The sequence below is a fragment of the Solea solea genome, chromosome 14 (assembly GCF_958295425.1).
Source record: "Solea solea chromosome 14, fSolSol10.1, whole genome shotgun sequence".
Lineage (NCBI taxonomy): Eukaryota > Metazoa > Chordata > Actinopteri > Pleuronectiformes > Soleidae > Solea > Solea solea.
The window spans coordinates 10,911,037-10,932,018 of record NC_081147.1 but is presented as its reverse complement, the minus strand read 5'-3'; the positions used below and the strand labels follow the sequence as shown (position 1 = coordinate 10,932,018).

Below are 20,982 nucleotides of genomic sequence, written 5' to 3'. Positions count from 1 at the left end.
GAGTGTTTGACGGTAGAAAAGTTTCAAGCCTTTATTAACAAAATAATCTAAAAACAATTCTCTTTTATATTGCATACTTGTCTTTCTCATTTTGCAGTGTAAGATGTGAAATGAAACATGTTTTAGCGTTGAAAGGGGGAGGAGTCATGGACCTACACTTCAACACAAACCTATGGAAGTTCAAGGATACTATTAAACAGCATTTATTCAAACATCTTAGTACATGCGACTGATCTAAGCAGCATGACTATGGAAGGCAATAAGGAAAACAAAAACAGCACAAAGGTCAAAGGCCAGAACTACATGTGAAATCAACTGCACTGGAGAGGAAATGTTAAAAAGCAACGTTATTTTTCCCACCAATGAGTAAAAGTTATGTTTCTCTAATTTTATCACAACACTAAAACTCTACAAATGCTTAAATTCAATTAAAAATGAAAAATGACACTCAACAGAGTAGTTTAAGGAAGCCTCTTGTCTGCATGTCCTGAAGCAGGTCAGGGTTTCATTCTTTTTCTTTTTTTTTGTAGTCGATGACCATGTTGAGAGATGATTTCCTGTTCTTGTATGTGCTTGTGTCAATGAGAGCGTTTACATACACATACAACACTTTCTCACAATGAAAACCAGTTGTATGCACCTCGGTACATACTATAAATATCCTTGTATGCAACTATTCGAAACATTAATATGAATACAAACAAACAAACAAAAACAGCAACTAATACAGAGGACACAGTGTTCTTTTGCTTCAGCATCCCATCCACAATACACCAGCTTTAGAGGCTCCACACAGTTGGAATAGAGCTTATTCAAGGACAATATAAACATACTTCTATGAACAAATGAAAAACAATTGGGCTTTCATGTGCACGTAAACACTCCGAGGAGAACCCCAGTGAGCACAAAGACCTTTACTGCTGTAGTGTTGAACGGGGCGACTCTATGTTGTCGGCTAATTAGCACAATAAATAAAAGTTTAAAATATAAGAATGCAGCTAATGTTAAGGCCGAGCATGGTGGAAGCAGTTGTTGTGATAATAAAGAGTTCAATGATTGCGAAATGTAAAACGGGAACATGGCGAAGGCAACAAAGAGGAGAGAGACACACCAGGAACATTTCAGCTTTCCTTATAAAATCAGGTTAGAGCTTTAAAGTGCAAAACATTTCTACAGAACACTTGAGGAAAACTAAAATCCCAACTTTTCAAGCATGTCAGATGTAACTGAACCAAAAACACTGAACTCACACACATGCAGCAGTGACATGTGTGAGGGCAGTTGTGACATTTTTTTTTTTTGACCATCATACTCCGTTGTCTAAGGTGAGCAGAGCCAATGAGAAACAGGTTACTGAAAGATGTGGATATGCTTCTTGTTCGTCCAATGCAATTGTCATCCAGCTGTGTGATTGTGGAGGTGAACTGTAGGGTGGGAGACTTTTCAGAGACGTCATGACTGCTGTTTGTTTGCTTCCTCTTCGTAAGCATTTCCTGTTCCGTTCTGGACGTAGGCGGAGCCCGAGCCCAGACCGTACAAGTGACCACAGTACTTTGCATCATCGATATGGTCTTCAAAGAACATCTGCAGGAGAAAAGATTAAAGCAAAAGACACTCTGAAAATGACACGTGGCATGTTCTTTTCTTGTCATATTATTAAATGTCAAGTTAAATAATTAAAGGTTAGGACCTTTAGGAGCTGTTTTAGGTTTGAAACACTGACCTTGTCAGGACCAATAGTCCTCATGGAGACCAAAACCTGGTCCTCAAGAGGCAGAACCTCATTTCTGAGGAACTGGTTAAGTATAGGACTAAGATTTGAATTGTGGTTAGGTTAAGATTGGAATGGAGGTCAATGTAGTGTCCTAAGAGGAATAGCTGTGCAAACCCACGAGTGTGTGTGTGCGCGCACTTATGTTTTACAAAACTAAAATTTGAGGCGTGACTGGTTCCTAATTGACTAGTGCAGTGATAATCCCGTCAATCAAAGCATCTATTAACACATTCATAATAAGAAAATCAAACTACTAATTATATTTTTTCAGTGGAGTATGCTAATTTGTCAACTCTGCGCCAGCGTTTCATTCTCAGTGCTGTGTGTGAGCAACAAACAAAACGACAGATGGAAAGAACTGAAAAGTGCTTGTTAAGAGAGGACTGAGCCACGCTACGTTTGAAAACGCATTATTCTTTAAAACTGGGTCTGTATTTTAATCTGCATGGACAGAAAATGAATTGGAGTGGTATTCATCATCCATATGTCGACAGTCAGCTGTGAACAACAAGCTCTGTTAACACTTTCAGCTTCAGTGTTTTTTCCCATGATACAAACATTGTACATTTCTAGTAGATCAAACTAAAGGTTTAAAAGTAATGAGGGATCATTGGCAATACTTTGAGCTGGCTTTGTGTGGTGCAAGTTTCACCATGTTAATAAAACATAAATCCTTTCATTGACTCCAGGTGCCTACCTCCCTCATCTTGAAGAAAGCCATGCCTGTGAGTAAAGAGTCAGAGCCGGCCTGATGCTGTGGTCCAATCCTCTCCAGCTCCAGCTGTTCAGCTACTTCCTGCAGGCCGCCCTGAAAACCAGGCAAAAATCAATCCTAAAAGCAGCTCAGCTGTGAAACTTTAAATAAATAAATCAGACGGTTCGAATTACAACCTGCTGGGACATTTTGTCAAAGTACCTTGAGGTTTTTACAGCTCTTCATCAGGTACTTCACGTCATAGATGATGGGAAAGTACAAGCGAAGAATCTCAAAAAAGTCCACCTCCTCCTCGGGCAGGTTAGCGTTGGACAAAATCTTGATCAGGTATCCAAAGTCATAGCCGCTGCAACACACACACACACACACACGCGCACGCACGCACACAAAAAACACACAAATCAAGAGGTTAGGTGTAATTCGATCACAAGTGGACTGTGATGTGATGTAAGTCGCTTTGGATAAAAGCGTCTGCTAAATGACATGTAAATTAATGTATTGTAATGATGTTCGTCTGAATGATCATAATTATGTGTTTGCATGTAAGACGAAAGAATCATGAGGACAAAATTATGTTTTTCATGGGTTTGTGCAGATGTCACCGTGTTTGTGTGTGTGTGAATATCTGCAGTAGTGACAGGTAGAGAGAGGAAGGAAGAAAGAGAGAGAGAGAGAGAGAGAATAGAGGAACTGATGAATCAAAAGCCCTTCTCATGCTGCTGTAACACAAATGTTTGTTTTAACAAATTATGTGTTGTTGAGTGTAAATATGGATCATTTAAATCAACAGAAGCTCTTACAAGTGTAAAACATTCACTCAATTCACTATGAAACTGAGAAAGTTGTGTGAAATGCACTGTAAAAATGAGTTACAGTGATCAGATCTAAAGATGGATTCAGGACAAATTGGGTGCATTCAGAAACACCAAAAAGAGAACAGAGGTCAATCTCAGATATAAAGAGGCCAAAAGGTAACGACATTTTTCTTCTGCCTGGAGCCTCCATTATGTCCATACATCACATACACACAAGGGCAAATAACTACACAAAGCCAATGCATTGTGCTCAAAAACGATTACAACTACAGTGTAGCTAATAAAAGCAGAGACAAAAGGTTTTTCCACTAAGATAAATTCACAAGACATACAATATACAATGGGCTTCAAATTTATATTATGAAAGAAAACAGCAAAAACAACAAGAATATACAGTATATAACAATGACATGTAAGCCTTTTTAGTGTGTGATCTAAATACCTGAAGAAGATGACAGTGAAGTTTCAAACCTGGATATTAAACAAGCTTTGTTTAATATCCAGAGCCTGGTTATCTTTAGCCTTAGTTTGCCATGGAGACACAGTGGGAAACTGAGTACAAAATGAAGATGTTAAGCAGCAGATTGTAGACACTGGGGGTTAAGTGTTGCTTTGCCACCAATAGTTTCACTTCAGCCATTTTTATAGTAAATGTAACAGGTTATTTGTTTGTAGCACAACAATCGTCGCTCTGCGTAACATCTTTACCTTTCATTACAAAGAGGGAAAAATGTTTTGCATCCAACTTAATTAGAGATTCTACAAAAACAAACCACAATAAAAGCAGAATACCTGTGAAAAGACAGCCACTTCACCCCATCACAGAGCACCACTCCTGACGTCATCAGCAGCTCTGCAAAGTACAGCGTCTCGATGCCTTCGTCCTCGTGCTTCTTGAATTGAATCCCTGAAGTGGTCAGGAGCTCAATGGAGTCCTGTGCGTACATGTCCTCTCTGAGGACACACACACATATTTACTTTAGTGCATTTCAATTTGAAAAGTTGAATCAAAGTTTGTCATCCTTACTTCATGGTTTACCACGCTACATCGCAAATGTTATATCGTTACTACGGGAACACAGCCTATGCTGCTTACTTACTGAGATTGTCATGTTTATACATACATATACATGTTTTTTGTTACTTTTAGTGGGCCAATATGTCCAAAAACATCAATATACACTGCCTGGCTAAAAAGAAAAAGGGTCACACGCTCTATTTCATTGGACCGCCTTTAGCTTTGATTACGGCACTCATTCACTGTGGAATTGTTTCGATCTCAAAATTTATTTCCGTCCAGTGTTGCATTCATTTTTCACAAATATCTTGTATTGATGATGGGAGATTGGGACCAAGCCTTCTCCAGCACATCCCAAAGATTCTCAATGGGGTTTAGTGTCTGGACTCTGTGGTGGCCAATCCATGTGTGAAAATGATGTCTCATGCTCCCTGAACCACTCTTTCACAATTTGAGCCCAATGAATCCTGGCATTGTCATCTTGGAATATGCCCGTGTCATCAGGGAAGAAAAAAATCCATTGACGGAATAATCTGGTCATTCAGTATATTCAGTTATCCAGCTGACCTCATTCTTTGGGCACATAAATGTTGCTGAACCTAGACCTGACCAACTGCAGCAACCCCAGATCATAGCACTAGCACTGCCCCCACAGGCTTGTACAGTAGGCACTAGGCATGATGGGTGCATCACTTCACTAGTTAAATCCAGGTGGCAACTTTTTTTTGGCCAGGCAGTTTAACTTCTAATCAGTTGATATAGATAATTATCACAATAAATGATAGATAATAAAAAATTAGGGGAAAGTTGAAGACCAAATTTAAATTATTTATGGACAGAAAACACTTATTAAGCAGAGAAAGGCAAAACATTCAGAAAAATGTTCTGTCTGGAGATATGTTTACACAGTGCATAAACATTATATTGATATATACTGAACCTTCATTAGATCGATAAAGAAGAAAATTATACTGCAATATATTCTGTTATTGAATTATTGCCTTACCCTACTTTTTGGTGAACGTACTGGAGTACTTTGTCTTGTTCCATCAATCTGCCAAGTAACTACAGATGTAAATCAGCCAAAAGCTATAATATGTTGATGTTCATTAATGTGAAATGTCCCTACTCTGGTAAATAAAAAAGTCTGCTGAAACTGATCCCCATCACTATTTCTACCAATTTTATATTGAAGTTCGGATTACATTTGAATGTGAACACTTACGTGAGGTTAAACTTAAAATTGAACTGCCACGTTGATGTTCCTGGAGGGTATTCCCCTTGTTCGTTCATAAACGTGAGGCCCAGCTGGATGATCTTGAGCAAATCCACATTGCAGCGCAGTAGCTGGTACTGATAGTCCGCGTTGCTTCTGAACTCTCCGATTGGTCTGGCTACGACACCTGGAAACTCTGTGTCCTGCAAGAACACAAGTAAGTACGCACAGTGGGAACTGGACCACGAACAAGGAGCTGATTTTAGAAGTAAAAATCTTGAACCAATAATCTTCGATTGTGGATTGACAGGTTGTTGGTCGGTCCATTTATTATGGAAATGACATCATCTACGTAAAAACCTGAACCTGGTCCACATCAGCCTATAAATTTGATATTTTGGTTCCGCTCTAAGGAGTTTGATATACTCAATCAAACATGAATTGGCAGTTTTTTCTATGAGCACCACTCACCATAGCGATGTAGTTGTATTTGCGAATGACATGTCGGATCCTCTTCAGCTCCTCCTCCAGGTTGTTGGCCCAAACCTCACATATTCTTTGACTGTGATCCACAGTAGCTGCGGGCATAGTGCCACTTCACCATGCACCAGGAAGAAGACAGACTGTTAGATTCCTTAACATATGCATGCCTTGCCCTACTAACCTCAATCCAACCTTCACTGTTTGCTCTTTAAATGGACACATGACAGAGGTCTTTCACATTGCACTGTATGGTTTTCCTTGCAATTTATGACATCCTTTTAATTAGGACTGCTTTTTATCTAAGTCCATCCATTTAATTGCTATTACTACATTTTTATTTGCACTACTTAATTGTGTCTCTTGCCCTGTGATGGACTGGCAACCAGCTGGGATTGGCACCAGCAGCCCTGCGACCCTCATGTGGAGGAAAAAGTGGTAGACGATGAATGAATTAATGGATTGTGTCTCTTAAAGGGAACCAAATTGCGTTCTCTAATGTATGGAAGTAGACAGAGAAAAATTAAAATAAAGGAAACTTGATAAGGCGGCAGAAGATGGACGGATGATGAATGAATCCTGAGAAGCATCAAGAAGACAGTTGACAGAGACACGACCCTGTTTCTCATACATGTTTTTAACAAACCGCAGCAATGCCTGCTGACCAGCTACGTTATTATGTGCACCTCAACTGCTTGTTAACACAAATATCACTTGGCAGCAACTCATTGCATATATGGACAACGTTGAGATGACCTGCTGAAGTTCAAACCAGGCTTTAGAATAGAGAAGACAGGTGATTTAAGTGACTATGAAGTGGCGTGGTTGATGCCGACAGACAGGATGGTCTCATTTAGGAAACTGCTGCTGGGATTTTCACACTAATCCATCAAGGTCACAGAAAATTGTCAGAAAGAAAAAGAAAATATCCAATGGCAGTGTACATTGTTGATGCCAGAGGTCAGAGAATGATCAAACTGGTTTGAGATGACAGAAAGAGAACAGTAACTCAAATAACCACTTCTTACAACCAGTAGAAGTCATAGTAGAAGACCTCACCAGGTTCTATTCATGTCAGTTAAGAACAGGAAACTGAAGCTACAGTTCTAATAGACTCAACATGTTGGATGACAGAAGATTAGAAAATGTTGCCAGGTCTGATGAGCCTACTGCAATGTTTGGAATGATGGTGTCACAGTGCTCATGCTGGTGGTGGTGTTATAGTTTGGAGGGACATTTTCTTTGCTCACTTTAGTCTGCTTGCCATCATTTGGTTCATATTGTTGCTGATAGAGCTGAAACGATTAATTGATGAATCGATTATTAATCGATGACTAAATTAGTCGACAACTATTTTGATAATCGATGAATTGGTTTGAACCTTTTTTCATGATTAAAACAAGATTTCCGATCGTTTAAGGTTCTTAAATGTGAATATTTGTTTCATTTCTTTGCTCTGGATAACAAAGAAATCATTAAAAGTCAATCATTTTGGTTTGTGGACAAAACATGACATTTGAGAACATCATCATTTCCAGGTTTGACGAACAACGATCAACATTTTTTAAGGTTTTCGGATATTTTATGGACCAAACGATTATTCGAGAACATAATCAACAGATTAATTGGTTTTGGAAATAATCGTTAGTTGCAGCTCTAGTTGCTGATCATATCCATTCTTTTATGACCAGAGTGGACTCAACTCTGAACTGATGACAACTGATGCCAGGACAACAAAGCTCAAGACTCCTCAGACTAGTGTCATGCAACTGGCTAATATGACTCACCAGATCTCAATTCAATAAAGGACGATTTGCATCAAAGCAGTGCAGCCAACACATCTGCAACAACTACATGATGCCATCATGTCAATGTGGAGCAATATGTTTCCAGCACCTTGCTGGATCTATTCCATGAGGAATGAAGGTGGTTCTGCAGATTATTTAAATAAAAATAAATCATATCCATGATTCCAGTATGCAATATCTACAACTCAATACTGCCTTGTCATTATTCCAGTTCATGATTAGATTAATTCCTCTTAATTAAAAAGGTATTTTGTCCTTTGTAGATATCCAAATTCAATAACTTGATTGTAGATACCTTGATCTGGGATTGTGAGTAGTCACAATTAAGTTGTAAATATTTAATTGATATTGGATACTATACGTATAGTTTATCTATATCGACTATACATTTCTATTAAAAATAATTAGGATTGGATAAATCTAATTGGAGATTCTGCCTAGTTAAAGTCTGGTCATTGTGACTAGTCCAAATATAATAACGACTAGTGACAATTCAGATGCTGACACCTTTTTATATTAATTAAACATGGTCAGATTGAGTTATTATTTGCTAAACCGGCGTGGGAAACAGCAGCATTCGCAGACTGTTGAAGCTAACACCGTCACAGACAGCTTCCAGCAGCAGCTCTGGGTGTTAGCTTCAGTCGCCTGTAGCCACATTAGCAGGCTTCAGGCTCAGCTGTGTTTCACACAAGCACAACAGTGAAAGTGTCTCGGTTCAGCTGAGTCCAGCAGCGGCAGCAGACATGCGGCTCATCAGTGTGCAAACCATAGAGTCAAAGCAACTAGCAGCACAACACACACATACATGTGTATACATGTGTGAGTGAGCACCGGGCAAAGCTCCTGTAGCCTGGTAAACTTACCGTTGCCAGCCGGGGCGGGTGTGTGTGTTTAAAGCGTGTGCTATCTGAAAACTGTTACTGTGCTGCACGTTACTGTGTCGGGGCTGTTCCGCTAACTTTTGAAGAGTTTATATGGAGAATTGCATCGATGTCAACCTACGGCTGCCATGATAGCTGAGCCTCCAACGCGACGTCATCACGTACAACTGAAGACGCAGGGTCACTTACGTATGTGCGTAAAAAAAAACCCACACGCACGCACCAAAAAACCACAACAAACTATAAAAATCAGTGCTTTTATGTTGTTCTAGTCAAGTGAATGTAAACTTTTCCACTGTGTTTAGTCAAATCACGTCCATAATAACTGATACTTCACATTATATACCAGTTACAAATAATAACACAGTATATACAGTTAGGTCAGTCCTATAAGTTGCCTCTTTTATGTATGAAGGCAAATGTAAGGTGAACAAAGGGAAACAGGTTTGTTTTGCAGATGGGATTAATCTCTGCTGATTTTGAATTAGTAATTCCAGTCGCAGGTATACATTAATGAATGCAGATACATTTGTGTTGACTCAGCATTCTTATAAATTAAATAGCAGCATTTTACACATAAAGAAGTACATCAAAATGGAGGCTCAAGCTTATTTTGAGATAATACATTTACTCATTTGATAAGAACTGTTGAATTATACACAACAGTCTATATTTTGCCTGTTGTTGACAAAAAATACAAGTGGTGAGAATTGCTTTAAAGGGTACACTCATTCAAGTATTTATAGATTATCCAAAAAGGTCAAATGATCTGCAAAGATAGATATCAATTCAACTGAATAAACAGACTCCTCAAAGGTCAAACAATAACACAATCAATATTTATTGGAATATATGACTGACAGCAGTGTATTTCATTATTTATTCGTCTATTTATTTATTTCACAAGAATGTTGACACAGTTTTGGAGAAATCTTTCGGACAGAAAAAACAAACTCGGCAAAATAAAGCTCTCTTTTACACATTTTCAAACGTCCGTATGACCAGACATTTTAAGCCCTGTGATACAAATAAAAACATGCATCAAAAGAAAAAATTACAAAAATATGTTAACATGCTTTCCTGAATAATCTGTACATTGTTCCTTTGCAGTACTAGAGTGCATCTATACAGTAATGCCTACTACACTAATTCAGTTCAAATCCTAATTTCACACTTAAGATGGCACAAAATAATAAAAAGGTCAGTCAGTAAATTGCTTTCTTAAATATGTGTGTTCTCATGCTCGTCTGCTGGTTCATGATTCCCTTTGGTAAATCCCAATAAATCAGCACTGAGATATTGTGTGCAGGAATGTATAAAGTTGTTTTGTCTACAATAAAATCTAAAAGCTTATTTAGAGTTAATATCATTTGGTATCATGTACCGAGTTAGAATACACAGGTGTAGATCACACAGTGTCAATCAAGCACAACTAACAGTGTAATGACTCCAAAACCCAGCTGAGGTCACTGTGGCCTAGTTCATGATATAAAGAATTGGATTATTGCTTCTGCAGGCCAGACTGAAATCCTGAACCCTGACTGTCTGCGAGTAGCATTGGTCATCAGCAAAAACAGTTTTTCATATTCAGATTATTATTATTTATGGAAAAGTAGCCTACAAGTAGAACTGGTGATGTGTTTGTTGTTAGATTAAATGTCCTGTCACATATTTGTTTTATACCTGACGATGCTTTTCGTTTTGGGAATAAAGCTGTTGTGATCTAATCTTATAGCAGCGTTTTCCTTTTTTTAAATTGTTCATATTGCAAAGCTAAAAGCTTAATGGCTAAATGAAATGTACGGAAGATGGAAGTGTTACAGTTAACAAGTAAATGATTGTGTGTTCAACATCACTAAGCCTTTCAGACCTTTTTTCACTGGGGTAAAAATAAAAATCCCTTAGCTACAACAGACAAGTAAATATGTATGTAGCAAGAAGGAGGGACCACAGCACAATATGAACCTTTTCAACAAAGTTAGTCAGCAGACAGGTGACTATAGTGTACAGGTGGAGTTTGTTCTGTGGCCATGCTGTGGTGTCCCCCATTACATTTGCTCAGGCGGCAGAGTAGGCAGCTTCATCCGAGTCTGGATCCCTGATGCTGTCCTCACTGAGAGGTGAGCGACAGCTCAGGTCTGCGATCCCTGACTCCTGGTCGCTGCCGTTGGAGAGGTTGGCTTCAGATGTTTTGTTCAAGTCTTGCTGCGGAAGGATCAGGCTGTCGTCCGCTGCTTTGGGCTGACAGGGGCTGCTGGTGAGGAAATCCCCAGTGTAGTCCTGAGGAGTGTTGGCCACAGTGAGGTCATGGCTGAGTACCCATGCTGTGGGGCTTTTATCAAAGTTGGTTGCCTTCTGGGTGTCTCTCCACTCCTGCTGCTGCACTAGATGCTCAATTTTCTGTTGATAATATAAGCCATTAAGACCACATTTGTTGATCAAAACCAGGAAATATACAGGAGTTGCATTTTTGACAGTGCTTGTCCTACCTGCTTGTGTGATGCCAGCTGCTCCTCCAGCTGTTGTGTCTCATCTTGGATGACGCGCAGGTAATCCTCTACAGACTGTCGCGGATGAATTCCTCGGTCAAAATGGTTGTACAGGCCACTCCAAAATCTATACAAAGTGAGAAATAACCCATGATGCAATAATAACCTATAATGGCTTCACTTTTGTCTGAGCATTTCTCTGACAAACAAACTGCTGCTGGTGAAGACCTACTTAAAGCAATAGGGGGCAGTAGACGGCCGGAGGAGCCCCTGAGTCTGGCTGTGGTCTGGTCTGTACAGAGGGTTGATGAAGTCTGAACGATTCGTCCATAGATAATTCCACAAAGAGTGAGTTCTCTCACGCAGTCTGTGTCAAACGGCAGATAAAGACAAACAATCATCAGTTCTTTTTGTTTTGTTTCTAGCACATAGTTGTCCAAACAAGATGTTACATAAGACCAGTGATCTAATACATTACTGACCATCACTTCTCCTCAGTCTTCTCACATGTCTGTTCTGTGAAAAGGAAAAGAGAACTGATGGTAGCAGCAGGTTTAAATCTCACCCCAGCTCGATCCTCTCCCGCTGGTTGTTGCCAATGAAGTTGCCATACTGGCAGGAGTAGATGTGGCTGTGAATGGTGCAGAGGAACCTCTCACTGAACTCAAAGGCACATGGGAACTGCTCCATCAGCTGCCACACACACTCCAGGAACTGGTCGAGGATGGGAGACACCTCCTTAGGGTCTCCAACCCGGTGGTTGCACCTGGAGAAGAGGGGAGTGCATTTCGATCAAAATACTGCCTCTGAATCACAGGTGCCTTGAAAGTTACGTTTCACAAGACAAACCTATGAGAGAACTTGTGTCCAAATGAGATCCACTCTCTTTCGATGAGATACTGAAGACACACACACAAAAAACACAAAGTTAGCTATAGCTATCTAAATATGTAAACCCAGTACACCATGATTAAAAGGATCAGACACAGTGAGTGGAGTCATTCTCTAATCGCTTCAAATTCACAAAACATGCCTCTGTGTCATATTTATTTAACATCAGATTCTAAGTAATCCTCTGCAAATCTTTCTGATCAAAGGAACACGCCTGGAGGGCCCAGCATGGACTCTTGCCAGCCAGAGCCAGAGTGTAACGAGATATATTAATATGCTACAGAGGTTATGTGACATTCACAGTCCTATTTATACATACACATACACAGACATACACAGGACAAGACTCCATATCTACCATGAGTCCTCGGAGCGTCCTGTAGTAGGGATCCAGCAGCACACAGGCCACTGAACACACCTGAGCCGTGCGATCCCAACCGTCTGAACAGTGAACAAGGACACTGACACCCTCCTCTGCAACAGCCTGTACACACACGAACACTACTCATCATTCATGTCAGACAAGGTTGTGAATTGTAACAAGAAAACCACACATTGTCATTATTCAGATATTGTAAGAGCAAACATGAACACAGACCAAGTCCTTGTTCTTTAAAACTGGAAAATCTCTGAAAAAACCAGCTCTGCTGCCTCTGATGGATTATAGTTTGTCCGTGTCTAATTATTTAAAAATGTCAACTTTTTTTTTGGCCCTATATCCATGTAAATAATTTGTAGTAGATAGAACACCAACAGTCTCAGTGCTTTGAAGTAGAATTCATCCTTGAAATCCTAAGGGTTTGTTACCCAAGTGTGGACAGTTTCTGTCTCCACATGATTTTCCAGAGCAACATTTTAAGAGAGACTGAGTCCCAATTTTGCCCCAACACACTCTTGTGATGCCAAATTTCCTCCACTGCTCATTTCACGCTATTCCACTGATGAAGCCGGAGGCAGTGACTTTCCTACAAATATAAGGGTAAAACGAGGACTAAGCAAGCAAATAAACATACTAAAATAAACATACATTTTATCATATTTGAGATGATGCTGTGAGATGTTGCAGTTTTTCCTGTTTGTAACTGTTAAAAATCGTGACTATAACTATTTACTTATTAATTATTTATGTCAGCACAAGATTTAAACCTATCATATACAGTATTCTAATTGTATTTGCAAAGACACCATCTCACATCATATGTAGGACATGATATCTAAACCTAATCTTAACCTAACCACAATTCAAATCTTCACTCTAATATTAACCAGTTCCTCAGAAATGAGGTCCTGCCTCATTATGATTAGGTTTTGAGAACAACTGGTCCTGACAAAGTCAGTGTTTATGTCACTAAAGGTCCTACAGAGGTAACAAATACAAGTTCACACACACACAACTAAGATAATATTGAGTGAGGCAGACAGCAGGGATTGACCTCCAGACTGACCTTGGCGATGAAGATACCTGCATCCAAAACAGCTTTGATGTGTTTCAGCCAGCCTGAGCTCTCCAGACCCTCCAGGAAGTCCGACATGGAGGGAGAACGCAGCTCACACACTGTAACCACAACACAGCTGTCTGACTGGCAGGAAACATGGAGCATACCTGATCACAGAACTTAATTAAACCTCACATTCACTTTCATTATAAAGAAACCATCCATGACTGAGGGGAATCTGTGCATGGAATGGAAAATGTGGGTCATGGGGGCACTTTTTTTTTTCCTTCTTCCTTCAGATTCTTGTGTGACAGCTAGGACCCTGTCAGTGATTTTAGTCACACTAGCATTCACTCTAGACTGAAATATCCCAACAGAACCTTGGATGTATTTTGCCATTAACCATTGTAGAAACAATAATGGTCACTAGAGAATAGCTCCTACTAAATTTAGGTTGATTTCTTAGTAAAAGATCTTTTCAGTGACAGATTGTCATGACATTTGGTACAAACACTTGTCGATTCAGAGACTATGTTTCCTTTATCAGGATAATTCTTTCACTATACCCCTGTCAATGCTGTTATCGAGATGCTAATTTGTCCAATTCTTGGATTTATGACCAAATTACCAGCAAAATTGATGACATAACCATCAGCCTCAGTTGTACTTGGAGTTAAGTGTTAATCAATCATTTGTAAGGAAAGAATTGTTATCATTATACAACCAAAATAGCAGTGTCAGATAGAGGGTTGATCAGAGCTACCCTCTAACTAAATGTGATTAAATGTGTCTGTGTGAATGTTATACAGGCTTGAAAAGAACATGCAAACTCCACACAAAAAGGGAATCCAGCACCTTCTTGCTGTGAGGTATCAGTGCTAACCACTACCAGTGCTAAATACTGCCCATTGTGCTAAAAAGATCTATCATCACAGAACCAAATAAATACCATGTCTGCTTAGGTATGCATATTAATATCAGTCTGGACAAAAAGGGTTTTCATCAGAGAAACATGAGTATTAGTCGATACCTATAATTAGTGTGATGAATGGATAGTTTGTGACTCGTAATAGTAAGCCAAAGAAACATGTGACGTGGTTTTAGGCTTATTTATACACAGAAAACACCTTTTTAAAAACCTTTCACTCATCTGAAGTAGAACATTCAATGTACTTTCTAAGCCAGGATGAATTTAGTAGCTATTAAGGCCAGCTTTCTCAGATACCCTGGATCTCTTAACTCTACTTTTGTGCAACAGGCCCCCGATGCAGTCCCACAAACTTGGCTTAATTCTGTTATTGTGCAATTTTGAATATTAACACAAGACAAAGTCATATCAAATGCAAGAACACAAAAGGGACAACTGAAAAAGCCCCGTTCCTGCTGCATGAAGCTTCCTGCATTATGTTTGTTTATCTTGTAAAACAGAGACAAACATTTATCTTTCTTTCCATCTTCATGGTTCAACATAAATATCTGCAAGGTCACGGAGAGGCAGAGTGACATGAGCCCATTTCTCCACGGCTGACATTCTATTTGCAGAGGGCAATTTATCACATAAACACTCATAATTCAGACTCTTGGATGAAAACATCTGCTCCGCCCTCTCTCATTAAGGCGCTCTCAGAGGTGACAAAGTGTATTTTGCTGACACTGCATCAGTTTGCTGACCCGTAAAAGCACCGTGAGGCCACTGATAGGAGAGCGTGCAGGTGAACAGGTTCAAACCTTTGGTTTTGCAACACTTAGAGGAGTGTACTACCTCTTGGAAGAAATATTTGAACTAATGCTGCCAGGCAGGTGGTCCTCTAAATCTCATTGAAGTGTACAATGGGGAAGAGGGAGCGCAGCAAGCTCCAAAGGGTAGGTGCTGTTTCCAGGATTTAAAGACTTTCCTAGTGCTGCCAGGGGGCAAAGAGTTATCACAACTAAGAACAGCTATAACTTTTCAAACTCAAAATCACATCATTCTCACGCCCCCGGTCTCTCTTTGGGGGATAAGGTCCTGGATTGTCCACTCTGGGAAGCCAAAATAGCTCTGAAATAAAATCCAGATGGATTCAAAGTCTTCCTAGGAGCACCCCAGTATAATACCCAGAAATTATCATGTGGCCTCATTTGAGGTCTGATTGCAGCAGAGTCTAGTCTGCATGAGTACATTATGAACGCTGCAGGGGTAGCGCAGGGTTCCGCCCGGCTGTAGTAACGGAAGAAGCAGGGAATTTAAACAGACAATGCCAAAAAATATAGTTTTTGCTCCATAAAAACTAATGCGGTCAGCAAACTGTTTCTACAGTACATCAATTTTAAATAAGGGGGATAAATTGTCTTAATGGGACATGATAATTACCTTCCAGCATTTTTTGTTGGCTGTTTCTCATGACATGGATGTTCTCGATGCCCATAAACTGAAATTTGATGTTGTTATAGTTGTCTTCATTTTCATATCCTTTTCCTGCAGCTCGGTTTGCAATCGCATTCAGCTGGAAACACAAATGACTGTCAGTGAACCACAAACAATAAATAAAATGAAATCATGTAGTTTAATACAACTTTGCCGTTATATAATTGTGATCATGGTTCAGCTCTTGCAGAGGCAGGATGTTTTGAAATACATTGCTGGAACACGTCCAGCTGGCAAAACGCAGTGTGAAAAATAAAGCACACCTGAACATACAGCCCAGAACTGGACAAGTTGTATTTTTGCAGAGCGTTCTTTAGGCACAGAGGGCTCACCTTAGGCCTGGTGTCCACCACATACATGAAGTCACTGCGGGGATTGGACCTCAATATGGCCTCCAGCATCTGTTCGTCCTCTAGGCAGCGAGCGCTGAAACCTGACAGCGGCTGGCTGCTGCGGCAGATGGCAGCCTGGGAGGACATTTCACGCACACATTTTTAGTCAATTATTACTTTGCATGACATTTAGAACATTAAAAAAAATCTGCATGAGAATCAGGACAAATGCAAATTCACAGTATTTTTAACCCCCTATATTTCCATTTAAGAGCCATGAGGGAAGGAACCAGAGGTCATTAAGGATTCTCTCTTCTGAGCCTCCTCAGTCAGAGCCCATATCCACACAAAAGACAATCCACCCTGGGAATTTGACCTCACATTCATAATGCTCTCCCAATTGTCCAGTCAGGGATTAATGGGAGGAATAATGGAGGTTCAGGCCAATTCTTTATTCAAATAGCTTTCACTTTTTTAATCTAGTATTTGATATTATTATTACCATCATTGTCATGTACCTCTGCTATCTTGTATCAGAGGTGCAATATTAGAGATGATCATTTTTAGATGAAAAGACATTGAACTTCACTGCTTCTGGAGAACAAATGTATTAACAACCTTTTCTTATGCTTCCATAAAACAGTAGAATATTACTTGGAATAGCCCGTCTTCATAATGAGAAATTAGAGTATTTGTGCTACTTCTGTTGCATCACAGCAGCATCAGTCTGTGTAACGTACTGAAATCCAATTCTGATGTTAATGTGAGAGCAGTGATGCATACAGAGGGGCTGCATGGATGATTGTGAATGAACGTTGCTGAACTGCATAGAGCACTACATACATATAGCCCATTTACATTTAGGGCTTAGTGTTTATATCAGATGTACAGGCGGAAAATAGAATGGAGAATTAACAGGCCTTTACTACCCACATGCTAACAACAACAGGGCACTATTTCTATGTGTACACTTCATGTTCTATGACTGTCAGTGTGACAGTGGAACAGTGGTCATTGGAGAGACACCCTAGTCTTTGTGTGTGAGGTTCACATCTATGTTTATTTTCCTTTCATTCTCTCTTAATGCTTAAAAAAGTCCAGCAAACATTTGCAGGCAGCATCAGTGAGTCAACAGCACAGATTTGTGATGATAAAATCCAACTTCTATCCTACTCTGAAACAAAAACATTTAGATGTTTGATGAGGAAACAAAAAGTGGCAGATCATACCATTCCTGTGCAAAGTCAGAGAGGCTGCTTCTATCAGTGTGTACTTTGTCATTGTTAACATTGGTTATCACAGGAAGCATATGGAAAACGGAGACAATGGACTGGAGTTAACATACCTGATTTTCTTTGGAGTAGTAGGAGAGAGTGGGGAATCTGCCTCTACTTCTGAACTTGGAGCTCCCCACAATGACTGGAGGTGTGGCAGACTCGGGGACAAAGAGGTCAGCAGGATATGTGTCGCTCACCTTAAAAAAAACAGACAATACAAAAGTCTAAGCTACAGTGATGTCCTTATTTGGATGAAAAGCTGAAACTGGTTGTAGATGTCAGCTCACTGACCTTGTAGTGTCGATTGATGGGGGAGAGCTTCCACAGGGAGTTTGGGAGTCCCATTCTGCTGTAATCAGCCTTGAGGTCCAAAAAGTCCCATTCCTGGCGCCGCTCCTCTTCATCAATGTTTGGCTTGTAGGAGAAGCAATACAGCTCAGCATAACTCTCTGCAAAGCACAGTACAAGCTTACAGCTAAGGTTTGGGGAATAAACTCCAGTTAGCATGAGTTAAATCAACCATGGTGTAACAAAACAAAAGAGAGGAAAAGTGGAACCTGAACTGGACTCAATTTTGACACAATTTCTCATAATGTCATATCAGGAGATCATGTTTAATCCAGCACTGATATGTATGTAGTTGTAAAATGGACATTATAACCCTCTAATATACCGGCTGTGCTCTATTGTAAATTACATCACCAAATCAGTACTATTCACACCACAGCTGACCTGGCTGAGAGAGACGCTGCAGGGACAGAAGGACATCCTGGCACTCCTGCTCTCGAGGAATGACAAGATGAAGAACCTGGAAGTTCTTACAGCGAATGAGCAGAGAACACCCTGAGGCTGTGGCAGCTTGTTTCTCCACACTGCACACCAAACTGTGAAGCACCTACAGATGAATGGAAGACAATAATATGGGATTATTTACCATGTTGACATTGAAAATGTGATCCCTGGATGACCATAACTTATATATAACAGAGTTATTCTGTCGGCAGACTTATGGTGGTGGTGATGTGGTGTGATGCGGGGGGATATTTGCAGTTTTTGGGCCCTTAGTACCAACAGAGAATAATTTAAATGCTACAACCCACTTGAGCATTGTTGCTGACCATGTTTACTCCTTTTTGATCACAGTGTTCCAGTCTTTCAAAGGCTACTTCCAGTGGGTTCAGATCCCATGTCACGAAGCTGAAAACATCCCAAACATGAAAATGAGTTCTCAAATGGCCTCTAAAGTCACTGGATCTTCATCCAGAACCAGCTTTGGGACGTGGTGGAATGTGAGATTGGCATCATGGATGTGCAGCCCACAAATCTGCAGCAACTCTGTAATGCTATCATGTCAGTATGCACCAAAATCTCTGAGGAATACATTTCCAACATCCTATTCAGTCAATACCATACACATTAAAGGTTTAAGGGTTTATTTACTCCAAAGGAAATATAAAAAATGGTTTAGTTTTCATAGCTTTACGACATAAGCTCTTTATATGGAAGGGGAAGGAAGGGGCGTCTGGTTTCTGCCAAACCTTTCACTTCCATTTTGAAGGGAAAGCCAACTACCAAAATGAATATAATGATCCTTTATGGTATACAAAGGGTCATAGTTGTTCCCTGATTAGCTTAGGTAAGAGAGGGGTGTGGTCAAGTGGAGGAGTCATCCATTTGTTGCAATCTGCAGAATAACAAGTAGTATATTAGATGTCACTAGATACACACAGCATCTAAAATGGTTGGCAAAAAACACATAGAGGACGCGAGAGGTGTTTTATCCAAGGTGCTTATGGGGTTGGGATTCTTTCATGTCTGTCATTTACTGAGTAAAAAGAACCTGGGAGCTGCATTAATGAGTGAAGGAAAATAAATAATAACAAAGACCATGTTAAACACCAGTTTTGCTGTCAGATGCATGTGTGGAGGGGAAAAAAGAAACAATTTGACCAATTGTTTTAGCCCAAATATCAAAAGAGACGCTGAAAACACCCAGTACATTACAAAAATGATGATATTTTCATCTTGGTGCGATAGGGATGAGCCCAGAAACTCAGGTGCACGTCGAGGGATGCACGTTCGGTGTGACGGTGTAACTCTTGTTTGTATGTATTGGTGCACGTAAAAGACACTGCATGTGAACGGCCCCTAATGCTGAGGACACAATACACAACTTTCCCAGTTGATTTTGAAAAGACTTGGAGTTCACACTAACCCACTGGTTTCAGCAGATTTGTTTATGATGACTGAACGACTGGTGTAGTGTGTCCCCAGCTTAAGGCAATTCTGAAGGCAAACCAGCCCAACATTTGTAATATTGTGAAATCAGAGATTTTATTGATAGTGCTGTCCATGTTTTCACCCTGTCCCCTGGTAATAAATCCAGGACCCTCTTTCAAAAAATTGTTCCACATCAGTGAAGTGTGCTGGGGCTTACCCATGTTTCATTGCGCACTCCAGCCTCACTCTCCACAAAGATGGAGTGTGTGGCTGTCAGGTAGAGGGTGCCCACCCTCCTCCTCCTGGATGAGACTCTGTCCAGAAGCTTGACATTCTCCACCTGGAGGCAGGAGGAAGATGGAGAGTATCATCATCATCATCATCATCATCCTCATCATCCTCAGCACATGAACATCTGTTTACATGGCAGCTGAGACATAACTGCACTGATACCACAACATTATGAGGGCACACACCCTGCTGTGATGTGGCTGATAACAGCAGGAACGCTGACTGCCTACGTGGCTCACACACACACACACACACACACAACATATTCCCATTAAACCTGTGTGTTTGCTTCATTGTCCACATTCAGCGTGTATTATGAGCAGGTTTGTGTCGGGACTGACTGTGAAACGTCGTCGTTAATCAGTGCTAACAGTTCCGCTTTGGTTACCTTTGGTAGACGGATGTGCTCCATCAGCAGCAGAGAGAAGAGCCACCGAACCTCCCACAGAGCACAAACACTACCGCATGTGAGCGGGCAGCCGTGCTTCGCTGTGTCCGGGCTCAGGTTCACTGGTTCGGGTTGTGGTTGTTGGTCAGTGACGCTCAGCTCAGGTTAGACCGTGTCCAGACCGTCACCATAACATTGCTCTGGGCTCAACTGCCTGTCTTCACAGCAGCACCGCGGGGTCCTAATGCCCGCCTCGTACCCAAGTCGGGGCCTGAACCAAATGTTTAAGGGCATTTCAGGCAGCTAACCTGCAGGTTTGACTGGTTCTTCACAGAAAACTAAGACCAAAGCTTTCATTTAACTCGGATCATTTAAGAGAAAAGGCTTCATAGCACATTCGTGGTTGTGGTCGTGTTTGTTTGACTCCCTGTCTGTTTTCATGCAGCATGGAGCCAATTCCAGCTGACATAGGGCAAAAGGCAGGGTAGACCCTGGACAGGTAACTGAGGCGATCCTAGACTCTGGGAGGCCCCAGGCAAAGAAG

At 40.5% G+C, this 20,982-nt stretch overlaps 2 protein-coding genes across 2 annotated transcripts; both read right to left on the bottom strand.

Annotated features, from left to right (window-relative positions):
• Window positions 1-5: 5 nt before the first annotated feature.
• cnot7 (CCR4-NOT transcription complex, subunit 7) lies at window positions 6-8,862 on the bottom strand. The gene is made up of 7 exons (XM_058650275.1): window positions 8,693-8,862; window positions 6,010-6,133; window positions 5,548-5,741; window positions 4,097-4,258; window positions 2,691-2,835; window positions 2,472-2,582; window positions 6-1,584 (listed from the first exon to the last, which is right to left on the bottom strand). Exons 2-7 carry the CDS (start codon window positions 6,124-6,126, stop codon window positions 1,453-1,455), a joined length of 861 nt encoding a protein of 286 aa, XP_058506258.1. The 5' UTR covers window positions 6,127-6,133; window positions 8,693-8,862; the 3' UTR covers window positions 6-1,452.
• Window positions 8,863-9,576: 714 nt separating this feature from the next.
• On the bottom strand, window positions 9,577-20,659 carry mtmr7a (myotubularin related protein 7a). The gene is made up of 14 exons (XM_058650547.1): window positions 20,439-20,659; window positions 19,977-20,099; window positions 18,272-18,434; window positions 17,831-17,988; window positions 17,608-17,736; window positions 16,263-16,397; window positions 15,877-16,009; window positions 13,536-13,645; window positions 12,449-12,574; window positions 12,049-12,098; window positions 11,765-11,965; window positions 11,432-11,566; window positions 11,200-11,326; window positions 9,577-11,110 (listed from the first exon to the last, which is right to left on the bottom strand). Exons 1-14 carry the CDS (start codon window positions 20,460-20,462, stop codon window positions 10,769-10,771), a joined length of 1,956 nt encoding a protein of 651 aa, XP_058506530.1. The 5' UTR covers window positions 20,463-20,659; the 3' UTR covers window positions 9,577-10,768.
• Between the last annotated feature and the right edge of the window lie 323 nt (window positions 20,660-20,982).

What these genes read in the sequence shown, in the direction of transcription:
- cnot7 (XM_058650275.1), bottom strand. Translation starts at nt 6,126, where the DNA reads ATGCCCGCAGCTACTGTGGATCACAGTCAAAGAATATGTGAGGTTTGG. An exon ending in AATACAACTACATCGCTATG is followed by an intron (nt 5,742 to 6,009) that starts GTGAGTGGTGCT and finishes GTGTTCTTGCAG; the next exon opens with GACACAGAGTTTCCAGGTGT. An exon ending in AAGTGGCTGTCTTTTCACAG is followed by an intron (nt 2,836 to 4,096) that starts GTATTCTGCTTT and finishes TGTGTGTTGCAG; the next exon opens with CGGCTATGACTTTGGATACC.
- mtmr7a (XM_058650547.1), bottom strand. Translation starts at nt 20,462, where the DNA reads ATGGAGCACATCCGTCTACCAAAG. An exon ending in TGGTGGACACCAGGCCTAAG is followed by an intron (nt 16,010 to 16,262) that starts GTGAGCCCTCTG and finishes TTGTGTTTCCAG; the next exon opens with CTGAATGCGATTGCAAACCG. An exon ending in CCAACAAAAAATGCTGGAAG is followed by an intron (nt 13,646 to 15,876) that starts GTAATTATCATG and finishes TTGTGGTTACAG; the next exon opens with TGTGTGAGCTGCGTTCTCCC.